This window comes from Leucoraja erinacea, chromosome 26, assembly GCF_028641065.1.
Source record: "Leucoraja erinacea ecotype New England chromosome 26, Leri_hhj_1, whole genome shotgun sequence".
In the NCBI taxonomy this organism is placed as follows: domain Eukaryota; kingdom Metazoa; phylum Chordata; class Chondrichthyes; order Rajiformes; family Rajidae; genus Leucoraja; species Leucoraja erinaceus.
The window spans coordinates 9,615,279-9,640,403 of NC_073402.1; the positions used below are offsets into that span (position 1 = coordinate 9,615,279).

At 49.6% G+C, this 25,125-nt stretch overlaps 1 protein-coding gene across 2 annotated transcripts in view; it reads left to right on the forward strand.

Annotated features, from left to right (window-relative positions):
- Nucleotides 1-24,397, forward strand: part of tinagl1 (tubulointerstitial nephritis antigen-like 1) — a 38,156-nt gene extending 13,759 nt beyond the window's left edge. For both annotated transcript variants that reach the window (XM_055656125.1, XM_055656126.1), the window contains exons 4-12: nucleotides 5,029-5,118; nucleotides 6,760-6,874; nucleotides 8,824-8,947; nucleotides 9,321-9,471; nucleotides 13,217-13,400; nucleotides 14,819-14,864; nucleotides 16,599-16,722; nucleotides 20,824-20,869; nucleotides 22,509-24,397. In XM_055656125.1, the coding sequence (XP_055512100.1) occupies nucleotides 5,029-5,118; nucleotides 6,760-6,874; nucleotides 8,824-8,947; nucleotides 9,321-9,471; nucleotides 13,217-13,400; nucleotides 14,819-14,864; nucleotides 16,599-16,722; nucleotides 20,824-20,869; nucleotides 22,509-22,649 (1,021 nt within the window). In that variant the 3' untranslated portion in view covers nucleotides 22,650-24,397. The remainder of the gene's footprint in view (nucleotides 1-5,028; nucleotides 5,119-6,759; nucleotides 6,875-8,823; nucleotides 8,948-9,320; nucleotides 9,472-13,216; nucleotides 13,401-14,818; nucleotides 14,865-16,598; nucleotides 16,723-20,823; nucleotides 20,870-22,508) is intronic.
- The last annotated feature ends 728 nt before the right edge of the window (nucleotides 24,398-25,125 follow it).

Sequence of the window (25,125 nt, forward strand, 5' to 3'; positions counted from 1 at the left end):
CCAGTGCACTGTGCACACTTTAGTGCCCCTCATTGAAGATGAGAAAGACCAGCATTGGAGGCAGTCCATAAGAGATTCCACTCGGCTAATTCCTCAGTTGAGGGTGTTGTCATGGAAACGGGTCCTTCGGCCTAACTCATCCACACTGACCAAGATGGCCCCACTGCACTAGTCCCACCTGCCCATGTTAGGCCCATATCAAAACCTTTCCTATCCATTTACCAGTTTACATGTCTTTTCAATTCTGTTATAGTACCTGCTTCAACTACCTCCCCTGGCAGCTTGTTCCCATCACCTTCTGAGTGAAAAGGGTACCCCTTGGGTTCCTGTTAAACCTTACTTCTCTCATTTTAATCCCATGTCCTCTGGTTCTCGATTCCCCTGCCTTGCATTTACCCTGTCTATTCCCAAGATCTTGCACATCTGTGTAAAATCAGCCTCCTGTGCTCTGGGGAGTAATGTCCTAGCCTGTACAATCTTTCCCGATAGCACAGGTCTCTGAGCCCAGGTGACATCCTCGTACATCTTCTTGTACTTCTTTCAGTGCTTTCACCTATGAGGGGCATCTTGAACAAGGGGACATTGTTACAAGATTAGGGGGGGGGCGCATTCAAAATGCCATTCAATCATTGCTGATCTATCTTTCCCTCTCAACCCGATGTTCCTGTCTTCTCCCTGTAACCCTTGATTGCCTTACTAATCGGGAACCTGTCGATGTCCACATTAAAAATACTAAATGACTTGGCTTCCACAGCCGTCTGTGACAATAAATTCCTCAGATTTACCACCCTGTGCCTGAAGAAATTCCTCCTCATCTCCATTCTAAACGGATGTCCTTTTATTCTGAGGCTGTGGCCTCTGGCCCTGGAAACATCGTCTCCACATCCACTATCTAGACCTTGACCAATAACTCCATCGATTTGTATGGCCCAGTTTGATACCAAATGCAACAATGGTTAAGAGGAACTGAAGTGTAAAGAGGCCCAACGCTGGCAAGCTGCCCCATATCCTGGCACAGGGTCAAGGGTCAAGGGTGGGAGTGGCAGAGGATGGGCACTCTGCCAGTAACCCAGTTGCTTGTGAACTTTCCCCCGGGCACATATCAGCAGCCCAGACCACCAGCTCAGCTCGGGGTGGCCGGCACTTTAAGATTCCCTCCAAAAGCACTGGTAGAAGCAGCCAGCACCCAGGGGATATGTTAGCGCATACAAGGTTAAGCTTCTAAATACGGCAGTTTTGGTCCCAGTGGAAGCAGGGCTGAATGTGGACAGTTGCCGTGTAAATGCAATGGGATGACCTCTTGGTTCAGCCCCACACTGAGCTTCCCATAAGCAGAATAATAGAGAGACTTACATTTATAGAACGGTTTTCATAACCTCAAACTCCCAAAGAAACATTCTTTGCGGAGTTGTCAGTTTTATAATGTGGGACACAGCAAGTTCCCCACGTAGTGATGTAACGAGTTTGCTGATGGAGGGATGGGCATTGAAGGGGCAGCTGGGGGACTCCAAGCATCGAGAGTGGTTTATTGTCACGTGTCCAGAAACCGAACAATGAAGTTTTTATTCTTATGGGTCATTGAGATATAACACCACCACCACCACCACCACCACCAACCCAGCCGCACTGACAGCCTTCCTTCATTTCTGGAATGATGCAACAAAAGAGTCCATCTGGCCCATGCTGATTAGTCATGGAGTCGTACAGCATGGAAACAGGCCCTTCAGCCCACCTCATGTATGCTGACAAAGGTGCCCCATCCAAGCTCATTCCATTTGCCTGCGTTTGACCCATATCCCGTACAAACTTTCCCATCGTGTGGCTGTCCAAGTGTCTTTTGAATGCTGTTATACTTCCTTCCCCAACTACCTCCTCAAGCAGCTTGTTCCATATACCCACCACACTTTGAATGAAAAAGTTACCCTTCAGGTTCCTATTAAATCTTTCCCTTCTCACTTTAGACCAGGGGTCGGCAACCTACGGCCCCCGGGCCGAATGTGGCCCGTAACCCGAAATCATCCGGCCCCCAGGCGGATTTTTTTCCCCGTAATCATCCAGCCCGCTGGGCGCCGAGCTCTGGCTGTACCGCATCCTGCGCGAAGCCGCACACCGCCGGTGAACACTTTTAAGAAAGAGCTGCAGATGCTGGAAAAATCGAAGGTAGACAAAAAGGCTGGAGAAACTCAGCGGGTGAGACATGCAAGGATTGCATGAGGCTGCCTCATCCCCTGAGTTTCTCCAGCATTTTTGTCTACCTTGTGTGAACACGTGATTTGATGCCTGCCATTCAGGACGGGATGGGGGTGGGATCCATGTGTACACGTGATAGATGTGGCCCGCCATCCACTCACGGACATGCGTCCTGGCCCCTGTGCAGAACAAGTTTGGCGACCCCTGCTTTAGACCCATGTGTCTGGTTCTTGATTCCCTTACCCTGGGTTAGCATCCTCTGTCTATTTCCCCTCTTGATTTGGTACTCCCCTGCCCCTGTGGGGTGTGTGAGGGAGATGTGGGGCTGTATTTCCTTGCCTGAGACTGTCTCTTAGCACTGCATTGTACCAAGTGCCTGAATTATGGCCTTAACACTGTATATATTTATTACTTGGACAGGGGCCACAGAGTGGCACGGGTGAGGGACTGTTTGGTGAAATTTGAAAATTGTGAAAAAATTGTACTGAAAAAACTTGTATAGTCTCCGAAAATGTCGGATGAATTTGTTTGATTGAATGGTTCAGGAATTGTATATATTTATCAATGAATAAAGTCTATTTTGAAATTTAAAAAAAAAAAAAAAAATGGCCTTGGTCAATAGTGGGATTTGAACCTTGAACCCTGAAGTGACTACGGAGCCTCTCTACTCTGTGTTCTTAGATGAAAGTGGGCAGCGTTCATGCTGCCTGCACTGTTCGCACTGCTGAGAAGTGGACATGTGTGCAGGTAGATGGGTGATCCAGTTAACTGCCTGTGTTCCTGGCGACAGTTTTTGTGCTTCCTGTTTATCTTTTAAAGAATAACCCTTCGGCGATCCAATGCATTGTAAAGGCTCTTCCAACAAATTGTCCAAATGAAACAAAAGGTGGCGATTACAATCCTGCTGGGTGAAAATATTTTCATCAATTCTCTTAATCTTGCACCAATTCGTGTTAATCTATCTCCCTCTACTTATCTGAGGAGAGATAGGCCCTTTTCTCACAATCAAAGCTTCTCAGAATTTTGTAAATCAACTTTAATTCCTGTACCAAAGCAAAAACAAACATCCACTATCTAATCTTTCCACGTAGTTGAAATTCTTTTGATCTGTAAACTCTTCCAAATGCAATAACATTGTTCCTGAGCCGTGGTGTCCTAGTCTCTGCAGTACCTCACGCTGATGGTAATTTGCGTTTGACATAGTTCCAGCAGAACTTCATTGATTCAAGCACTCGGCCAATAACAGCAGATGTCTGAAACAAAATATAAAGCACTGGTGGAACTCAGCGGGTCAGGCAGCATCTGTGGCGGGAATGGACAGGCAATGTTTGGGGTCGAGATGCTTCGTCAGACTGATTGTTGTAGGAGGAGGAGCTTGAAAAGAGGGGTAGGGATAGAACAGGGCCTGGCAAGTGATAGGTGGGTACAAATGAGTGGTGGGGAGGTGATTGGTCAGATGGGTGGAGAAAGTGACAAAGGCTAGACGTGAAAAGGAAACAATGTCAGTTAAGGAGAGAAGAGAGGGGTGAAATGTGAGTGCAGAGGGAGGGATGTGGGAGGGGATGAGGGGCAGGATAATGAGAAATGAATGTGGGTGGGGTGGGGTGGGGTATGGAGTGCGGCTATTACTTAAAATTTGAAACTTCTATGTTCATGCATTGGATTTGAAACTTCCATTGCAGAATATGAGGTGCTATTGATCTTCAAAGAGCTGTGAGCATGCACTCCAAGGTTCCTCTGCTCCTGTAGATGTCCCAGTAAAGGTGCATTGCTTTGGCTTGCTGGCCCTCCCAGGGCATTAGCTCACACTGTCCCAGAGGCCAGGGATCCGTGTGGCATCACAGGCTGAACGAGCAGCTGCAGGATGGTGGGGAGGTCAGGGTGGTGGGGAGAGCTGGAGCATCGAGTGGGGAGGGTCCAAGCGAGAAGTGAGGTGGTTGGAGGAGGGGGGGGGGGGGGGGGGGTCTCCGTCAGACCATTGGCAATCCTGAGTAGGCTTGCTCCTCCATCCCAGGTCCCCAGGGAAACCAGCCCTCCAGCCCAAGACCAGCCCTCCATCTCGCACGATGCTGAGAGGTGTCAGGCCGACAGGGAAAGAGGAGGGAGGGCATGGGTGGGTAGGATTGTCCCAACCACCAGGAGCCACATAGTCCATTAGCCATAATCGGCACTTGTGAGGAGGCTCTTGGTCTCTCTACCAATAAATGTTGGCACTGGTTTGACGAGATTGACCTGGAGATCATTTAATTTAGTTAATTTAAACACAAATACAAATTGTTCTGCTACTCAACAGGCAACTGTAGATCCAGCAGAAAGCCTGTGACCTGCACACAGAATGGTGGATAACAAAAGCGCAATGTTCAGCAACTCACAGGCACCCAAAGTTGTTGCCAGGACTTGTGGGGCTGAGCTTCAGGGGGAGGTTGGGCAGGCTTGGATTTTATTCCTTGAAATGCAGGAGGCTGGGAGGCGATTACATTGAGATGTATAAAATCATGAGGGTAATAGATGGGGCAAATGCACAGTCTTTTACCTAGAATTGGGAAATTAAGAAACAGAAGACATAGGTTTAAGCTGAGAGGTGAAAGATTTAATAGGAATCTGAGGGGCAACTTTTCATTCAGACGGTGGTGGGTGTATGGAAAGGGGTGTCAGAGGAAGTAGTTGAGGCAGGTACTGTAGCAAAATTTAAAAGACGTGGAGCTTCAGATGGAGCAACTGGATTGTGCACAAAGTCATCAGAGGACCTTGCACCCGGCTGGCTTCAGGGCAGCTTCACTCAGTGGCTTTTGGCCGTGATGCGGGTGTAGTAATGATGTCCTCGCTATGTTTCCTCAGCACCTGCAGCAGCGGCCGGTGGGCGTGTGAGCAGCATGCGTGTCTCGTCAACGACGAAATGATCAGTGGCGTCAACCAAGGCAACTATGGGTAGGTCATGCTTCAAGAGCAGTCGCAATGTTGAGGCATCAGCTGTTGCTTAAAGAATCTGCATACACGTGCTCCATATCCCTCCATTCCCTGCATATCCATGTGTCTATCTAAAAGCCCCTTAAACACCACTATTGTATCAGCAAAATTCATTGCTTCTATATCTGTACATCACACTGTAAGATCACTCACATGGAGAGCGTGTGTGTGTGTATATATGTGTGTGTGTGTGTGTACCCCATACAGCCTCCATTGCTTCTCTGTGTACATGCACACCGTAACTTCACTCACATGGAGTGTGTGCACAGTGTGAGATGACTATAACTGATGTATGTAACCAGAGACGTGAGCAGCCAGCTGCCCTGTCGATGTCGACACACAGGGTCCTGTGTGAGGGCTGGAGTTCAGCATTGCCCACGTGGCCTCTGCTGTCTAGTTCTCAGAAACCTGCTGTGCCAAGATGAATTGTCTGTTCATTCCCACAGATTGTCCCTCCTCTCCAGTCTCCTCATGTCCCACTGCCCTCACCCGGGGCAGCAAGGGGGACACTGCCCTCCATAGCTTCACTCTGGGGCTGTGCTGTGCTGTGGAGAGCTCCTGCTTCAACGTGACTCTGGATCGGAACCACACTCCTCCCACATTGGGCTCTGGCCTGACACAAAGTGGCGATCGGTGTTGCCTGTGGGTCGTGAGAGGGCCCCCCAGTGGGGGTCCCTCAACGCAGGGATTCTGCCCCTCTACATCGGGGACCTGGGGTGGAGGGTACTGCACTGAGGAGTCCCTTGCAACCTGTTTCTCTCGCGGTTCACAGACTCGCCAGCCGCCTGCCACTTTTGCGGGTTTGAATATTCTGTGTTACCACGTGTATATGGAGTGTGTGAGGCTGCAGCCCCTGCTCCAATATCTAAAGGGGCTGCTCCTTGCCTTCTGGCTGCACTTCACACCCACCACCCTCATCTTTGGACACCCTGTGCATAGGGGAGAGGGTAGGGCTGAAGATGGCCTGTTGCTCCTAGACCTGGCCAAACTAGCCTTCCACGATTCTCGGTGCCAGGCGGCAGAGGGCTCTGCCCGAGCCGGCTGCTGGCCCCTTTTCCGGGATTATGTCCGTGCCCGGGTGGTACTTGAGAGGGACTACGCGCAGTCCACGTGCGCCTTGGGGGATTTCCGAGACCGTTGGGCACTGCAGGGAGTTTAAAGCATTTTCAATAAGGATTGTAATGTATTATTGTATAGTAGTTTATTTAGTATATTTGTTTGTCCTGTATTATGGTGGTGGGTTTTGTTTTGATTTATTTCATACTGTAGATATTATTATAAATATTAGTTAAATAATTTTTGGTAAAACAAACTGGGCTGTGGCCTTATGACCTTTGGCCTTTCATCTGGGCTTCACAAAGGGAGACACAAGGAACTGCAGATGCTGACATTTTAAGCAAAATAAAGTGCTGGAGGAACGCAGTGGGTCAAGCAGCATCTGTAGAGGGAATGAACAGACAATGTTTTGGGTCGGGACTCTCCTTCTCAACCAGTCGGAAGGGTCACCTGTTCATTCCCTCCACGTATGCTGCCCGACTTGCTGAGTTACTCCAGCACTTTGTGTGTGTGTTTTTTTCTCACCGTTCTCATTTCTCCGGACAGATGGAAAGCTTCAAACTACAGCCAGTTCTGGGGTCTGACTCTGGACGAAGGGATCCAGTATCGACTGGGCACCCTGCGGCCCTCCAGCGCCGTGCTGAACACCAACCAGCTGAATGTAAGGCCACTGGTCGGGGTGATGGGGGGCTGTGGCGGTGAGGAGCCCATTGGGGGAGGGTGGACGGGTGTGAGGGCGGTGGTCTGTCTTTGAGGCCTGTAGCGTGGAGTCAGCAAGAACATGGCCCAGTGTCGGGTTTGGGCTCAATGTAGAGCGATGGGGATTCTGCGCGGCCCACATACTGTGTCCAGGGGAAGGGTGATGGGGAGGGACCGTGTGGCAGTCAATGCCTCCAGGAGTGAGCAGAGCCGGAATGGACCTCGTGGTCCTTTTCGAGGGACACCCTGGTGCGAAGGTAACCCCATAAAAGGGGGGGGAGTAGATGAGACGGACAGGGAGCTGCCACACAATTACACTGGATTTTGGCAAGTTAAAGCAGGACAGGACAAACAATAAATGGTAGAGCCCTGGAGAGGGAACAGTCTGAGGACATGGAGTGCTAGGGGTACGCTACATAGTTGCTTGAAAATGGAGACGCACGTATTCAAGGTGGTGAAGAAGGTGTTCGGCACGTTTGCTTCTACTGCACACAATGCGCTGACAATAGATGGGATGTCATGATGCAAGTGTCCAAGCCGTTGGTGAGTTTAAGCTGGGAATGTTGTGTGCTGTTCCCGTCGCCCTGCTATAGGAAGGATGCACTTAAGTTGGTAAAGGAAGTTACCGGGACTGAAGGATTTGAGGCATAAGGAGAGACTGGATAGGCTTTATCCCTGTAATGTAGGATGTTTTGAAACGGTGTAACAGGAAACCTTTGTAACTTAGTTGGCGCCAAAACGTGGCGATACTTTTGTACTGCGTAGATGAGTTCTGCTGTTTTTTTTTAACTGGGCTGTATGCAAATCAAAGCATTTCACTGCAACTAGCGACCTGTGACAATAAAGTATCATGGAAGTTGAAGAGTGACATTCTATAGAAGTACCAAGTCATGAGTGGCTTTGTAAGGTGAACGTTTTGACTTTTACCCAGGATCGGGGAGTCTAAAACTAAAGGGAGTAGATTTAAGGTGAGAGGGGAAAGATTTAAAAACAAGCGGAGGGGTGACGTTGTAATGCAGGGAGCGGTGGGTATATGGAACAAGCTGCCAGAGGACACTGTGGAGGCTGGTACAACAAACATGTTCAAAGGACATGTCGTACAGAGTAAAGGTTCAGGGGATGGGCCAAACACAGACAAGCATGACTAGTTCAGGAAAACAATTTAGTCGGCATGGATGAGTGATAAAGTCATAGTCACACAACATGGAGATAGGCCATTTGGCCCAACCTGTCTATGCTATCCAATGATGCTATAAGTAGAGCAAGCAGTTAGAAAAACAAGTTTTTCATTGACCCTAGGTAGACAAAAATGCTGGAACAACTCAGCGGGTGAGGCAGCATCTATGGAGCGAAGGAAATGGGCGAAGTTTCGGGCCGAAACCCTTCTCCCTTTTTCTTTAAAAGATTGGAATACAAATGTCACTAATGTGATATAAGGTGTGAAGAATTTTTGCCATGTCCAACTTTCAATTCTGCACCAAAAGAAGGATATCACTGGCTTGGTGTCAGTATGTAAAGAATAAATAGAATGAGAGTATTAACCAAGGAGGGGTGATTAAGTAGATATGGTTCAAACTGGCTTATGTTTATGACAATAAGAGGTGATATAATTGAAAGGTTCAGGGGCATTGAGGGGGCTGATGCTGCCTCCAATGAGAGAGTCTATGTCGAACAGGGGGACATGGTCCCAAGGGAGACTGAGCTGTGGGGATTCATCAATGCAGACATCAATGACTACAGAGGTTGTAGACCTCTGTAGATGTTTGGCTCGGGACTCTGGGTGTTCAGACATTGCTTATTATCAAGGCTGGAATCGAGAGCTGGTTTGGAATTGGAGTTTGAGGAGTGGACACGATACCACCCATGAATGATGGCGTGTCCACTGATGGCCGGCTCCTGCTCTCATTACAGGTGAACATGGACAGCAATGATGTCCCACCCAAGTATTTCAACGCAGCAGATAAATGGCCGGGGATGGTCCACGAACCCATGGACCAAGGCAACTGTGCAGCATCCTGGGCCTTCTCCACAGCAGGTAACAGCTCCACTGGCTACGTTAGGAAGGGGGGGGGGGGGGGGGGGGGGGGCAGGTGTTGGTGGTGACAGTGAGGGAGAGGGGGGGGGGGGGGGTGGGTGGTGGTGGTGAGAGTGATTTCTGAGCGTGGGGGTGGTGATGTCCCGGCATGATTAGGGGTCTCTCAATTGGGGGGGGGGGGGGGGGGGTGATGACCCGGACAGGGATTCCAGTCCTTTGGCAAAGAGGGGGTGATTTCTCAGCAGGGGGTGTGTGCTCCATGCGAAGGGAGGGGGGGGGTGTTTCGCCCATTGTGGAGGGGAGGTCTCTCAACCACTGGGTGATGTGCAGACCACAACTGACGCCCCTCTCTCCCCACACCCTCGCTCTCCAGCTGTGGCCTCGGACAGAATCACCATCCAGTCCATGGGTCACGTGAAGGCGGCCCTGTCACCACAGAACCTCATCTCCTGCAATAGGCGGAGGCAGCACGGTTGCCATGGCGGCCGCATCGACGGGGCCTGGTGGTACCTCCGACGTCGGGGGTAGGTACAATACTTTATTAGCCAAGTATTTTTTGCAACATGCGAGGAATTTCATTTGCCAAGCCGGTCATACAAATAAAAAGCAACAGAACACACAAAATACATTTTAACATAAACATCCACCACAGTGACTCCTCCACATTCCTCACTGTGATGGAAGGCAAAAAAAAGTTCAATCTCTTCCCTTCTTTGTCCTCCCGTGGTCGGGGGCTTCGAGCCTTCCGTTGACGGGACGATCTTATTCACGTAGCCGGCGGTGTTCGTGCACTCTGCGTCGGGGCGATCACTCCTGCATCGGGGGGGGGGGGGGGGATTCTCGGCCCCCCCGCGCCGAGCGATCGGACCCCGAGTCGGGGCTTATCGATCCTTCTGCATCGTTGGAGCTCCGACATCCACGGTTGCTCCCGAGACTGCAAGCTCTCGATGGTAAAGTCCGCAGGCCGTGGTTGGAGCGATCCCAGGCAAGGGATCGGATCCGATGGTAAGTCCCGCAGTGGGGCTCAAAGTCGGTCCAGAGCGAGGCTTCCAGCTCCAAGATGTTAGTGACCAGAGATACGACCCGGAAAGTAATTGCATCTCCGTCAGGGTAGGAGATTGAAGGCGGGGTGGGGTGGCGGAGCACTATCCTGCACACTAGGGACAATTAACTATTTTATCAAAGCCAGTTAATCTACAAATGTCTTTTGAGTGTGGGAGGAAACCGGAATACCAGGAGAAAATCCATGTGGTCACAGAATGTTGCCATGATTAGAAGGTATTTGCTATAAGGAGAAGCTGGACTAACCTGGACTGTTTTCTCTGGCGTATCAGAGGCTGAAGGGAGACCTGGTAGAAGTATACAAAATTATAAGAGGCATAGATAGGGTAAACAGTCAGAACCTTCTTCCTAGGATGGAAATGTCCAAGAAACAGTGGGCATTACTTTAAGGTGAGAGGAGCAAAGTTGAAAGGAGATGTGTGGGGCTAGTTTTGTTTACACAGAGGGTGGTGGGTGCCTGGAACATGCTGTTAAGGGTGGCGGTGGAGGCAGATATGATAATAGTGTTTAAGAGGCTTTTCGATAGGCACATGGATATGTAGAGAATGGATCACTTGCAGGCAAAGGAGATTGGTCTAACCTGCCATCATGTTCAGCATGGACATTGTGGGCCGGAGGAAGCGTTCCTGCTCTGTACTGTTCTGTGGTTTATAGCTGGTATTTACTCTTGATTTATTTGGGATTAACTGTGTTATGTGAAGTCATTGCCTCCCTTCCCATCAGTGGAGCAGACTCGCCCCGAGCTGTCAGCTTTCATGCTGCTCACATGCTTGATGTCCTGGCCCTTGAACACAGGACCTGTTTGCTGCTTATGTAGAGGCATGTCCACAGCATCATTGAGGAAGGCAGCTAACATTCACACAGCATCAGCTGCACTTTGCTGCTTTGAAGTCCTCTGATGTGTAATCATTGTTTAATGTGGGGAATGCACCAGTGCGCTTGCACAAAGCAAGTTCTCACAAATAATGTGACGGTGATGGGTCATCTGTGTCAGTGACGTTGGTTTAAAGGATGAATCTTGAGCTGTCCTGGCCTTTTGCCAATTCTGTCAAGTAATCTTTCACATCCGAGAGCAGACATGAACTTGCTAGGGCAATGTAGATGGTGGAATCTGGAGCAAAACACAAAGTCCTGGAGGAACTCGGCGGATCAGACATCATTTGTGGAGTGAATGGACAGGGGACATTTCAGGTCACGATCCTTCTTCAGACTGATTAGGGAAAAGAAAACTGGAAAAGAGAGGTAGGATAGGACAAATCTTGGCAAGTGATGGTTGGTTACAGATGAGGAGGTTTTGATTGGTAGAGGAGAGGAATGAATGGTAAGGCAAGAGGAAGAGATTACATTGGAAATGGGATTCCAGCACTTGCAGTTCCTTGTGTCTGCTGAGTGATGGGTGGATACCACTGGTAAGGAGGGTTTGATCAGTAGTAGGGTGGAGAGTAAGGGACAAAGGCTGGAGGTGAAAGGGAGACAAAAGGGTCTCAGACACGGAGAGAAGAAGGATGAAATATAAGGCCCAGGGGAAGGATATAAGTTGAAGTGGGAGAGAGGAAGTCAAAAGGGAGAAGGGGGTCAAAAGAAGTCTGTAGATGGGAGATGAGTGTACGGGGAAGGGCAATACAGTGCCGCTGCATTGAGATAGTGATCTAGATCTTGAGTGTGGGTTTCTGGAGCAGGATGAACCTTCATCATTTCAACCCATACCCTGGAGCACGGGTGGTGCCTACCAATGGGTGAATATTCAGAATTATCTTGCCTGAGACCAAGAGTTCCCAACCTGGGGTACATTTCCCCTTACCCAGGAGGTAAATTTTTTGATTCTGGATTGAACCATATAACCATATAACAATTACAGCACGGAAACAGGCCATCTCGGCCCTACAAGTCCGTGCCGAACACATTTTTTTTTCCCCCTTAGTCCCACCTGCCTGCACTCATACCATAACCCTCCCTTCTCATCCATATGCCTATCCAATTTATTTTTAAATGATACCAATGAACCTGCCTCCGCCACTTCCACTGGAAGCTCATTCCACACCGCTACCACTCTCTGAGTAAAGAAGTTCCCCTCATATTACCCCTAAACTTCTGTCCCTTAATTTGTACATATTTTTTCTCATTGACTGACTGGTTCTGGTATACCGGTATCTGTTCATCATTAGTTGTTCATAAATAAGTGAAATAACATTGTTGTGTGCTATTAAAGTTGCCAGGGGTAAACGGGCCGAGAATGGTTGGGAACCCCTGCCCTTAGCCATTTAGCAACTTGGAGTGTGAATCGGGGAAGGGATATGGTCGGAAATTCCTGGCAACGCTGAGGGGAAGGGCCTTCGCTGAGGGGGGCTACAGCAGTGTGTGGGGTGACGGTCATTTGGAAAGGGCCAGGCTGCGGTAGCACCAAACACGCGGGTGATTGTGGAACTAGCGCTACACTATGTGCACGGCACTGAATCACTTGTCCGAGGGAACCTCTCTTTACTGTCTTCCTCCTCCCTCCTTGCTCTGCAACAGGATCTCCACAGCTGGCGAGTGCTGGTGCTGAGATCCTGCCTCACCTCCTCACCACTGCTGGGATAAGCGATCACGGCAACTCCATAGTTCTGGCACTAGGAACAGTGGCCACCTCCTGTCTTTCACCCTTCTCCACCCCTGCTGCTGTGTGTCTTCTTTCTTCCTCTCTTGATTTGTGCCTCTTCGGTGAAATGACTCATTTATCCCGTGGATCTGTTGTAAGAATTCAGGCTTCAATGCATGATTAAACCCAAAGTGATTATTAATGTGAATCTTTCACTTGCATAGTTTCACTCAATTGTGTCGATTTCCTTTCCTTTTGCCCCATTAGATAGGCTGAATTGGGGCAGTGCAGTCTTTTTCCCAGGGTTGTGGAATCGAGAACCAGAGGGCATAGTTTGAGTTTAAATATGAAAATCTTTTGTTGCGTACTAACTAGACAGCAGAAAGACAATACATGATTACAATTGAGCCATCCACAGTATACGGAAAAGTGTACAGGTTTAAAGTGTGATGAGAAAGATTTAATAGGAACTTGAGGGGCAACTTCTTCATTGGCGCACACATGAAACAAGCTGCCAGAGGAGGTCGTTGAGGCAGTACTACAACAGCATTTAAAAGACAAATGGACAGGTACATGGATAGGAACGGTTTGGAAGAAAGTGGGCTGACTTTTACCTGTTGTACCTGCAGGGTGGTGTCGGACAGCTGCTACCCCTTCTCCAGCCCAGGCAGCCATCAAAGCGAGAGCCACTGTATGATGTCCACCCGATCGGCCGGCCGTGGCAAGCGGCAGGCGACCATGCCCTGCCCCAACCCCTACAGCCACACCAACCACATCTACCAGACCACTCCGCCCTACCGCCTCTCCAATGACGTGAGTACCTCCACCCACCACCGCTTGTGTTGTAGACACAAAGGTGCCGGTACGCACATCCTTCCTTGCTGCTGGCCGATCATCGTCCTGTAAACTGCTGGAGCTGTTTAAGGGCCTGACTAATTTACCAGAAGGTGGCATCTTTTTACCAGGATTCTTCCTAGATCAGAAGGCATTAGCTATAAGGAGGTGACGTGTGCTGATCTGCCCCATCAGTGCCACCAGGCCTCGGGCATTCCATAACCCTCGCTCACTGGGATTGGGTCAGTCAGTGACCTCTTTCCCCAGTAAATCAGAGACCAGCTCCCACTGGGAGGCAGTGGGCCAGTTGCCATCCATACTGGAGTACAGGGCAAGCTCGGTGGGCCAGTGAGTCCCCTCAGTGGGATGGAGGTGTAGCCCAGGCTTGTTCAGGGGGTTTGGTGACCCTCCCTCCCTCTGCCATGTGCCGTGTGCTTACAGACGGGCTGAAGAATGTAACGTTGCCACGTGCATGCTCTCTCAGGCCCATGTGCAGGCTTCTGGGCCTTGGATCTATCTGTGCATCAGAATGCAGCAACCTTTGCACCGGCGGGCTTCTCCTCCACACCCTGCACTTCCTTGCCCTGGTCCACCGTGCGGTCAAAGTGGCAATCGGTGTTGCCTTTTGGTTGCGAGATGCCCCCCCCCCCCCCCCCCCCCCCCCCCCCTGGTGGGGTCCCACTATGCAGGGATTCTGCCCCTCTACATCAGGGACCTGGGGTGCAGGGTACGGCACCAAGGAGTCATTTGCAACCTATTTCTCTCGAGGTTCACAGACTCGCCAGCCACCTGCCACTTTTGCGGGCTGGGAGAGTCTGTGTTCCCCGTGTATATGGAGTGTGTGAAGCCGCAGCCCCTGTTCCATTATCTAAAGGGGCTGCTCCTTGCCTTCTGGCTGAACTTCACACCCACCATCCTCATTTTGGCCACCCTGTGTGTAGGGGAGAGGGTAGGGCTGAAGATGTCCTGGTTGGGTTGCTCCTGGGCCTGGCCAAGCTGGCCATTCGAGAGTCACGGCGCCAGGCAGAAGAGGGCTCTGCCCGAGCCGGCTGCCCGCCCCTTTTCTGGGGCTATGTCCATGCCCGGGTGGTACTTGAGAGGGACTACGGGCTGTCTACGGGCGCCCCGGGGGATTTCCGGGACCGCTGGGCACCGCGGGGGGTGGAATGCATCCTCTATAAGGATGGAGAAATAGTTATTTAATATTTAAGAATATTTTTTTTTTTTGTATTAGGGTGGTGGGTTTGTTTGTATTTTTGTGTGTATTTGTGTAAATAGTTGATTCAATTATTTTTGTTTTTAAAAAAAAAAACCTTTGCACCAGCGAGCAAGAGCATCAGTTGGAAAGCAGACACAGTGGGCTAGTTGTCAATTAATCTTCTCTCTTTCATCAACAGGCGAAGGAGGTCATGAAGGAGCTCATGGAGAATGGGCCTGTCCAAGGTAGGACATTGAAACCACTTTTGTCTGGGTCTGGGGGATTATCCCAGCTACGGTCAGGGCTATCGAAAACTGCAGTGTAAGAGTTGGGGGGGGTCATGAACCAGTGCGGCCCACTCTCCCTGAGGTAGGGGTATATCGATGTTCAGAAGATTTGGGGGAAGCGTTCGTTAACCTATGAACAGAACCTGAATGAGATGATGGGGTTTCAGTGGAAGTGGGACTGGCAGTGGAGGGTCAGTCATTAACTAATGGATGCTGGTGTGGGCTCCAGTAAATCTCTCATTTTGTGTGGTCTTTGCTAAATGGACTATGGTCCAGAACATTAACTGCAGGAGATCTAGACAATCCTGATGCCCCTCTCAATGTGGCATTGCTGATGCACTCAACCTATCATTGACCCATCCTGCAATTCCTTGTGGCAACACTGATGAGATTCCCCTATGCACTTCATGGTCATGGATCAAGGCCCCTTCAGCCCATCAAATCCATGCTAGCCATCAGCCACCCATTCCATATTCTCCCTGCATTCCCATCAGCTTCCCTCCAGAATCTTCCACTTTACCTACGCACAAGGGGAAATTGGCCAATGAACTGACCGACCTTTGCATCTTTGGGATGAGAAAACCAGAGCAAACTGGAGGAATCCCAGATAGACACAGGAAAAATGTGCAAACTCATCAAATATTTTTTTATGGCAGACAGATAGATTCTTGATTAGTACAGGTGTCGGAGGTTATGGGGAGAAGGCAGGGTATGGGGTTAGGAGGGAGAGAACCATGATTGACCGGTGGAGTAGACTCGATGGGCCGAATCGCCTAATTCTACTCCTATCACCCTATCACTTATGACAGCACCTGCGGTCAGGATCGAACGCAGGTATCGAATGCAACTGCATCAGAATCCCCCCCCCCTCCCACATTTCATACACCCCATCTTTCACCTTCCCCCTCCTTATTAATCTTTAATGAGGGATGGCATCCCAAATATTTGCTGCATGTATTATTGCCCTCTTACAAGGTTATCATGGATGATCATGGAATTGAAAGGATAGTTAGAATTTGCTTGGTTACATGTTGCTGTTTTTCTTTGTGGGGGGGGGGGGGGGGGGGTCGGATGCTGTTTGAATTGAGTGGTGAATTAAAAAGATTTTCTTGACTGCACGCAAATGATAAGAATGACTTGTCAAAGTTGAAGGATCTCAACCCGAAACGTCATCTATCCATGTTCTCCAGGGACGCTGCCTAACCTGCTGAGCTACTCCAGCACTTTGTGCCCTTTTGTGTGTTAATCAGCATCCACAGTTCTTTGTTCCCACAAGGATTTCCTTGGGTGTTCATGTTATGTTGGACAGTTTGAATGACCGGGTGCCTAATAAAATTCTTGTTAGATGTCCAATTGATCCCAGGAATTTATCAGAAGTTGGGGATCAACATGCAAGGACAGATTGCTGCATCAATCCCAGCATTTGATTGTAAATGGAAATCCTGGAATATTGTGGAATTCTCTGGAAAGTTTGCCAAATGTACAGGGACTGGGGCGGCGTAGATATTCTAACTTGGCTTTATCTGGGTTACAGTGTAATGCCGTATTAATGGAATTCAGGTTGTATCACGGTGGGAATACAGTGAGTTTGTACTGAGATTAGGGTGGGGCTTTGACAGAACAATGGTCTGGCTAAAGTGGGATTATTGTAAACTGTGGAAAAAATGCTGACGCATCTCTGTGATTTTACAGCCCTGATGGAGGTACATGAAGATTTCTTTGTGTACAGAAGCGGAGTGTACAGGCACACACCCGTGATGGGTGACAGACCAGAGAATTTCCGTCGACACGGGACGCACTCCGTGAAGATTACAGGGTAAGTAACGATTGATTCAAGTCAACCCAAAGAGGAATGAGAATGAAATATGATCAACAAAGGAGTGTTTGTGGAGGCTGATGTGAATCTACATCTGGAGGGAGGTTTCTTCTCTCCCTCTCCTTGGCCTCTAACCTCAGACACTGTGGCAGTACATGTTTCAGTGTGGGTTGCATTGTTTTCCTACACGTCTGTTCTTGGGAGGGTGTCTTGTTCAGGAGCCCTGACTTTCAAAGAGGAAGTGACAAGAATAGAATTGCTTTTCCATCCCAATGTGGAATGTGATAAATGTTTGAGTATTCTCCACACAGAGGATTGTCTACAACCCCATCGCATTGGGCTGTCCTCTCGCGCTGATAAAATCAGCGTCCAGAAATGACAGGATGTGGCTGCCATGGGGATAGACCCAGCATTGTTTGGGATTGTGGATGGAGTCTGCACAGTGACGTTTGGCTGGTTATAGTCTTTTTCCGCCTGTTCTTTCTCCCTAAAAAGTGACGTAGATTTGAGTGAACGGAGGAAGTGCCCTCTCGTGATGTGCAAACAATCTGGAGCTGGTGGTCGCTGGTTCCTGGGAAAACAAATCCACCACTAATTGATGTCTTAGCAACATGTCTCTTTTCAGGAACAGCTTAGACAGACTTAGATCCTTTATTTGTCATTCAGACCTTTTGGTCTGAACAAAATGTTGTTGCCTGCAGCCATACATGTAATAATAAACAACAAAACACACAATAAACACAAATTAACATCCACCACAGTAAGTTCACCAGGCACCTCCTCACTGTGATGGAGGCAAAAATCTTAGGGTTACTGTCTCTTCCCTCCTCTTCTCCCTCTGCGCTGAGGCGATATGTTGTTACCCCACCGGGCGATGGTAAGTCAGTCCCGCGGCTCACCGAGCTCCGCGAACGGGCCGGTTCAAGCTCCGTGGCCCGGGGTGGTCGAAGCTGCCGCTCTCCAGTCCAGCGGATGCAGCTGTTGCCGCGGGAGGTCCGGAAAACAGGCACCAGCCTGTGACCTGCGAGCTCCCGACGATGTCGTCCACTGGCCCGCGGCCGAGCCCCGGATTCAGGTCGCCGCCGCCTCAGCTACCGGAGCGCCGTCCCAGCCCCAAGCCGGGCCGCCTCAGCCACCGGAGCGCCGTCCCAGCCCCAAGCCAGGCCGCCCTCACGGAAGTGCTGTCCCAGCCTCGAGTCGTGCTGCTACCACTGGAGCGTCTCAGCCCCGCGCCGGGCCACCCTCACCGGAGCACCGAGTTGTGCCGCTGCCACCGGAGCGTCTATTCTAGCACCGTCCCAGCCCCGCGCCGGGTCGCCCTCACCGTAGCGCCGAGTCACTGGAGCGCCCGCACGCCGCCACAGCTCGAAGACGGCCAGCCTCACGTTGGTGAGTTCTGGCTGGCTCTACCTCCGGAGCCTCGAGGTCGGTCGCAGGTTGGAGGCCTGGAGCCGAGTGTTCTTCAGTCACTCGGGGCCCCAGAGTGGAAAGGATCTCTGTGCCAGATTCCTTCCACACAATTCCCAATCTTCCCAACATGTCCTTGTGGTGCAGCCGGTAGAGCCAGCACCTCGCAGCTTCAGATTCAAACTTAACCTCGGGTGCTGTCTGTGTGGAGTTTGCACGTTCTTCCTGTTGATGTCTTATTTTTTTCTTTTTTTTATTGTAATTAAAAATTACACAACGTCGAAGAAGATGGAACTGGCTACCACCGATTGGTAGAACATCTGCAGCATCTTGCTACAGACATTGAAGGAGAAGAGCCTTCTCAAAAAGTACAGCCGGCTCTGTCCCTCCTTGTACAGGGCCTCAGCATTCCTGGACCAGTCCAGTTTACTGTCCAGGTACACACCATGGTACTCCTTGGTAAACTGCACATCCACACCATTGATGGTGACAGGGGTGTTCCTCTCCTCCTAAAGTCCACCACTAACTCCTTAGTCTTGTCGGTGTTGAGCTGCAAGTCCACCACCCAACAAAGTTATTGACTACACCTATATCTGGGTGACCAGAGTTGCACACAGTGTGGCCTCGCCAACGAGTTGCTCAGCTGCATCTTGATATCCCAGCCTTTGTACTCAACAGGCTTCCCAATGAAGGCAAGAGAGCCAAATGCCGCCTTCACCACCCTGTGCACCAAAGCATGGACATGCTGTCACTGTAACTCTGGGTTGGACCCAGCCAACCTCCATGGCTCCTTTCCAAGCTTCAATCCCCCCTCCTTGTTCTCAGGTGTTTCTTCAGTCACATCACCTCCCTCTGCACTACTGCCCCCGTCCTCATCTATGCAACAAATTACAAAGGCCTCATGCACCACCCCCATGTCCCCCCTCCACCACCCTGCAGAGTTCCTCGTGTCATTACTTGACAAGATTTTCTGAGGCATCAGTGATCGTAGAATGAAGAGAAAGAAAACTGTTGATGCTGGAGATCAGAAAGTGGTGCATATACTCAGCTGGTCAGGCTGCACCTGAGGGGAAAGAACCAGAGTTGACATTGAGCATAGATTGCTGCTCTTCCCTGGCCAATGAAGATCATGAATGTCCAGTGACAGTGGAGGCGTGGTCCCAGACCTGCCACTACCTAGCAGCATGGAGTGATGGCCCCTGTGTACGTACCCTTCAGCCCACTGATTCCGTATTGTCCGTCCATCCTAAACCATTCTCATCTTATTCTCTCCATGTTCCCAACAACTCCCACCAGATTTCTCTCCCCCCCTACGCACTGCAAGCAATTTACAACGGGCAATTAACCAGCCAACCCATGTGTTTTGGGGATTTGGGAAGAAACCCGCATGCTCACAGGGTGAACGTGCAAACTCCACCAGAGAGCTCCTGAGGTCAGGATCGAATCGGGTCTCGGGCATTTAGCAGCTGCTTTACCTGCTGTGCCACTGTGCTGCTCAATACGCCAGTACTGTTCCCCTTGTGCATGCTTCCCCTCCGAGCCTGTGCACTTGAAAGCAATGTTTCTTTAGGTTTAATTGAGGTTTATTATCCTTGCGTGTACTGAGCTACAATGAGAAGATTTGTTTTGCTTTGCATCAGTTCCATAGACAAAGTCCAATGTTTGCAATGGGTTAGCGGTGAATCGGATGGTACCCTGGCTTATGGAAGGACCGTTCAGAAGCCTTAACCTAAGATTCTCAAGGGGTTGGACAGGCTAGATGCAGGAAGATTATTCCCGATGTTGGGGAAGTCCAGAACAAGGGGTCACAGTTTAAGGATAAGGGGGAAATCTTTTAGGACCGAGATGAGGAAAACGTTTTTCACACAGAGTGGTGAATTTCTGGAATTCTCTGCCGCAGAAGGTAGTTGAGGCCAGTTCATTGGCTATATTTAAGAGGGAGTTAGATGTGGCCCTTGTGGCTAAAGGGATCAGGGGGTATGGAGAGAAGGCAGGAACAGGATACTGAGTTGGATGATCAGCCATGATCATATTGAATGGCGGTGCAGACTCGAAGGGCCGAATGGCCTACTTCTGCACCTATTTTCTATGTTTCTATGTTTCTAAGATGAGAAAATCAATTTTTACACAGAGAGTGGTGAATCTGTGGAATTCTATGCCACAGAAGGTAGTTGAGGCCAGTTCATTGGCTATATTTAAGAGGGAGTTAGATGTGGCCCTTGTGGGTAAAGGGATGGGATACTGAGTTGGATGATCAGCCATGATCATATTGAATGGCGGTGCAGGCTCGAAGGGCCGAATGGCCTACTCCTGCACCTATTTACTATGTTTCTCATGACAAACAAGCTATTCCTCAGTCTGGCCGTGTGTGCTTTCAAGTTTCTGTATATACTGTCTGGTGAAAGATGGGAGAAGGAGCAATGACTGGGGTGAGACAAGTCTTTGATGATGTTTGCTGCTTTCCTGAGAGAGCATGAAGTGTAGATGGTCAATAGTGGGGAGTCTAGTTTGTGTGATGGGCTGGGCTACATCCACAACTCTCTGCAATTCTTTGCGGTCTTGGGCAGAGCTGTTCCCAAACCAAGCTGTGATGCTTTCTGTGCTGCATCTGTAATAACTCGAATTCGGGCTAATAACTAGAAGCGTTTATTCGTTCTTCTAATCAGGAGTTGCTTTGTGTTTGATGTTTTGTAGGTGGGGTGAGGAGCAAGGATACAACGGAGAGATTCGTCAATACTGGGTATGTTGAAATCACCAGCACATGGCTAATACATGGGGGATACAAATGACGTGTCAGGGTTCGAGGCAGAGGAATGCACCGTGCACATGCGAGATACTCACATGGTAGGAATCATACCATATCCAACACTGGAAGTGGCCATTCAGCCCATCCCATCAATACTGGTCAAAGGACTATTTAACCTAATCACAGCCCAGGCAGGGTTTCTATCCTTGGGTCACGGTTTTTCAAGCACACACTGTGTGAGCATTGTTTAAATGCGATATGGGGTTGGTTATTCCTCACTCAGGCATGGATCTACCTGCGTCTGGGGAGGAAAATCATTATCTCCTTCATTCTTCCACAAATTACTTCCTCTGGACCTCTTCTGGAAAATAGTTCATTTCTATTTATTTAAGCCACTCGTACTTTCATCCACCTCAAGTAAGTGACCCCTGGTCCAGGGAAACAGATCCAGCCTCACCAATCTTTGCTCATGGTCAAACCATTCCAATCCTGGCAACATCTCCTCCGCACCATCTCCATTGCAAGCCTGTGTCATGAAGACCAGAACTGTACACAAAACCCACGGTGTGGCCTAACTTGCGTTGTACATCATTCGAGCAATTTCAAGGGCAGTTCAGGATAGCTGATAAATGCTGGCATTACCATCGACTGACATATTCCGAAAAAAGTATTTTTGCTTTAAAAAGACTGACCAGGTCATTACCACAGATTGGTGGAGGCCATTTTTAAAGTGGAGATTGATAGGCTCTTGTTTTGTAAGGGTGTCAAGAGATATGGGGAGAAGGCAGGAGCATGGGGTTGAGACAAGATTGAATGGCAGAGCATAGTGGCCTAATTCTGCTCCTATATTTCATGGATGTTGCTTCCTTCCTGTGGACTAAAGTCCAGCTCCAGTCCCCACAGGCCCCACATAAAGCAGTTCACATCTCATAGAAACATAGAAATTAGGTGCAGGAGTAGGCCATTCGGCCCTTCGAGCCTGCACCACAATTCATTATGATCATGGCTGATCATCCAACTCAGTATCCCGTACCTGCCTTCTCTCCATACCCTCTGATCCCCTTAGCCACAAGGGCCACATCTAACTCCCTCTTAAATATAGCCAATTAACTGGCCTCAACTACCCTCTGTGGCAGAGAGTTCCAGAGATTCACCACTCTCTGTGTGAAAAAAGTTCTTCTCATCTCAGTTTTAAAGGATTTCCCCGTTATCCTTAAGCTGTGACCCCTTGTCCTGGACTTCCCTAACATCGGGAACAATCTTCCTGCATCTAGCCTGTCCAACCCCTTAAGAATTTTGTAAGTTTCCACTAGCAGCAACTCGCCCTGAGAATAAATGTATTTTCTCATCAGTCACCAGTCATCACTTTAATGTTGAGCACATTAATGTCGGCCCCAATACCATGGAAATTCCTGCTCGAGGTGTCGACAGCTCTGTGCAGTCGTGACGTGGGTTAACCTGGAAGAGTGTTGTACTGGGGTAAAGGTTCTGCTACCAACGGGAATGCTGCCAGGTCAGATGGGGGTTTCCCAAGATCCTGGGCATAGATGCAATGTTATCCCAGGTTAATCCCTGATCGACATTCCTTCCTCCTCCCCTCACGTTGTCTTCTCTCTCTTCCCCCCTCTGCCAGATTGCAGCCAACTCGTGGGGAAGGAACTGGGGGGAGAATGGATACTTCAAGATAGCTCGGGGCGAGAATGAGTGCGACATTGAGACCTTCATCCTGGGAAGTTGGGGTCGGGTGACCATGGAGGACATGCATCGGAAGTGAGGTGCCCCACATCGCTGGCCGTGGCCCAAACATCTCCAATCTGGAAAAGACTCCTCCGTCGTTAACCCCCTTTCTCACCCCCCCCCCCCCCATCAATCTGCAAAGCTCTCACTATCCAACAATATTAAACAGTGTTATGTGGCTCATCATGAGCAAGTTCTGTCAGACAGTTTGTGACAGAACAACCAAGAAAACATCACTCCTTACATGACACACGGTGCTCCAGAAAACCCACAGAGCAATAACGAGCAACAAACCATGAACCTCTGGGTGCGGCTCTGACCTGGTGCAACATTACTATGGAAAAGGTCACTGGTGCACTGTGGAAGGAGATCCGGTGCTCCAGCATCCACGGGAACGTGTCAACACCCTCTTGCCTCCTAGTGTGCTTTGGTTGAGGCTGTGAACAGTGTGCGAATTGACCCAGATGGTCTGGTTTGGGAATGTGACATTACACTGGGCAAGTTGTGACAGAAAGCACAGAGGGGGGGGGGGGGGGGGGGGGGGGGGGAGAGGAGGTGTGTCTGAGTGACTGCACCTGCCCACATGGGCCTCGCCTCTGCTGCTGGGGTTTCTGATGCCATTCCACAGTTTGCCCTGATTTTCACACGCGAATAAGTATCGTGCTGCCATTTTTATAAACTTTATGAAACCTAAAATCAACCGCATCTTAAACGTTAGCATGCGTGATGAATTAATTTTATTTTTAAACTCTGGAAAAGCTGTGATTTATAAGTGGGTAGGGGGGAAATTGCCAGGAAGATGGGATATCGAGGAGCACAGATTTGAGGTGCCGATCAGGAGCGATCAAGTTGCAGGCAAAGTGAGCTGAAGGATGCAATGAGCAGTTCCTGCTCCTGAGTGGCAAAGTGGCACAACTGGTCGAGCCACTGCCTCACCGCGCCACAGACCTGGGTTCAATCCTCACCTCGGGTGCTGTCTGTGTGGAGTTTGCACGTTCTTCCTGTGACCAGGTGGATGGGTTTCCTCCAGGTGCTCTGGTTTCCCTCGACAGCCCCCAAAAACCGTGCGCTGTTTGTAGGTTAATTGGCGTCTGTAAATTGCCCCTAGTGTGTAGGGAGTGGATGAGAAGAACGTTGGATAACATAGAACTAGTGTGAATGGATGATCGGTGGTCAACGTGGGTTGATGGGCATGTTTCCCTGCTGTAGCTTTCTGTTCAATCCATTCAGTTAAAACCGGCAGCATCAGCTTCAGGCAACAGGACATTTGCAAGAAAGTAGCCAAGGACTTGGAGAGACTGGGGTTAACTCAAGTCGTGGTTGCAGCAGAGGTGGGGATGGGGAGGTGTTAGTGAAGGATCTCAGAGTGAGTGGGGTCCTGGATGCAAGAAAACATCAGCCTGGAGAGATGCCAGCAGCTTGCCTGGAGACGTGGTGGGACGAAATTCAACAAAAGACATTCAAAGGGAAATTTGATAAATACTGACGGGGGGAACTTGGGGACTGTCAAAGGCACGGGGTTTCCCACTGCCCCTTCCTGTAGGACGCTACAACAAGCTGACATGATTTGGGACAGAACATAATTAAAATTCTGTATTACAGAGGGAGTCACATTTGGTGCTAACCATTCCCCCCAAACTATGTCCAGATGATCTTGTTCACTGTTGCTTGTTTCTGGACGATCAGATTTATGTCATTTTGCCGCCTTCCATAAACTTTTTGTTCTTGCTGAAAGCAAACATCTATTATAAATGCCAAAATAAATAAAATGTAGTTAAAATGGCACATGTTGTTGATTTGTTTCTGCAGCCTCTGGTTTAGTTAACCAGTGCACTTTGGGGGGGAAGGTATTGGTGGAGGTAATGTGATGAATGCCAGGCATGAACTGAGGTTGAAGGGGATACAATTAGAATCTGAGAAAAGTTAATGGTTCACTGTAAGTCTAGTGTAAAGGGGCTGTCAAATCAAGTGGCCAATTAATTTACAAAGCCCTGATCTATTTGCTGTGACAACACCAGGTTAAAGTTAATTCTGGGCTTACATAGCTCTCCACAGCCTTGCCATTCCCCTTCTCTGTCATCTCAATCATCCACCCACCCCCCCCTGAGGTCACCACACCCCACTCTCTGAACTGGTGTATGTGGACAGTCCCATCACCTGTGTTGACCCTGCCCTGGGCAGCCAAAGGCAAACTCTGACCCCCCTCCCACTCCCCCTACCTCCCCAAGTCTTTCCCCAGCCCCACTTCCCTAACCGTGCTGTTGATCTATTTCTGATGCTCTGTGGAACAACAGAGGATCCTTCAGTTTGGTAAAAATACCAATGTGGCCCTTGTACAGCTGCACTATCACCAGATCGCTGGCCCCGGCTTGGCTTGGGGTCAGGGTGGGTGTGTGTTCAAGCCCCACTTGGGCCGAGGTCGGGTCTGGCCTTGCAGTGCAGGCGGGGAGTAAGACATGGACAGAGAGGGAAAGGAAGACACTATTCGTCAGAGTGAAAAAGGTAAAGAGAAA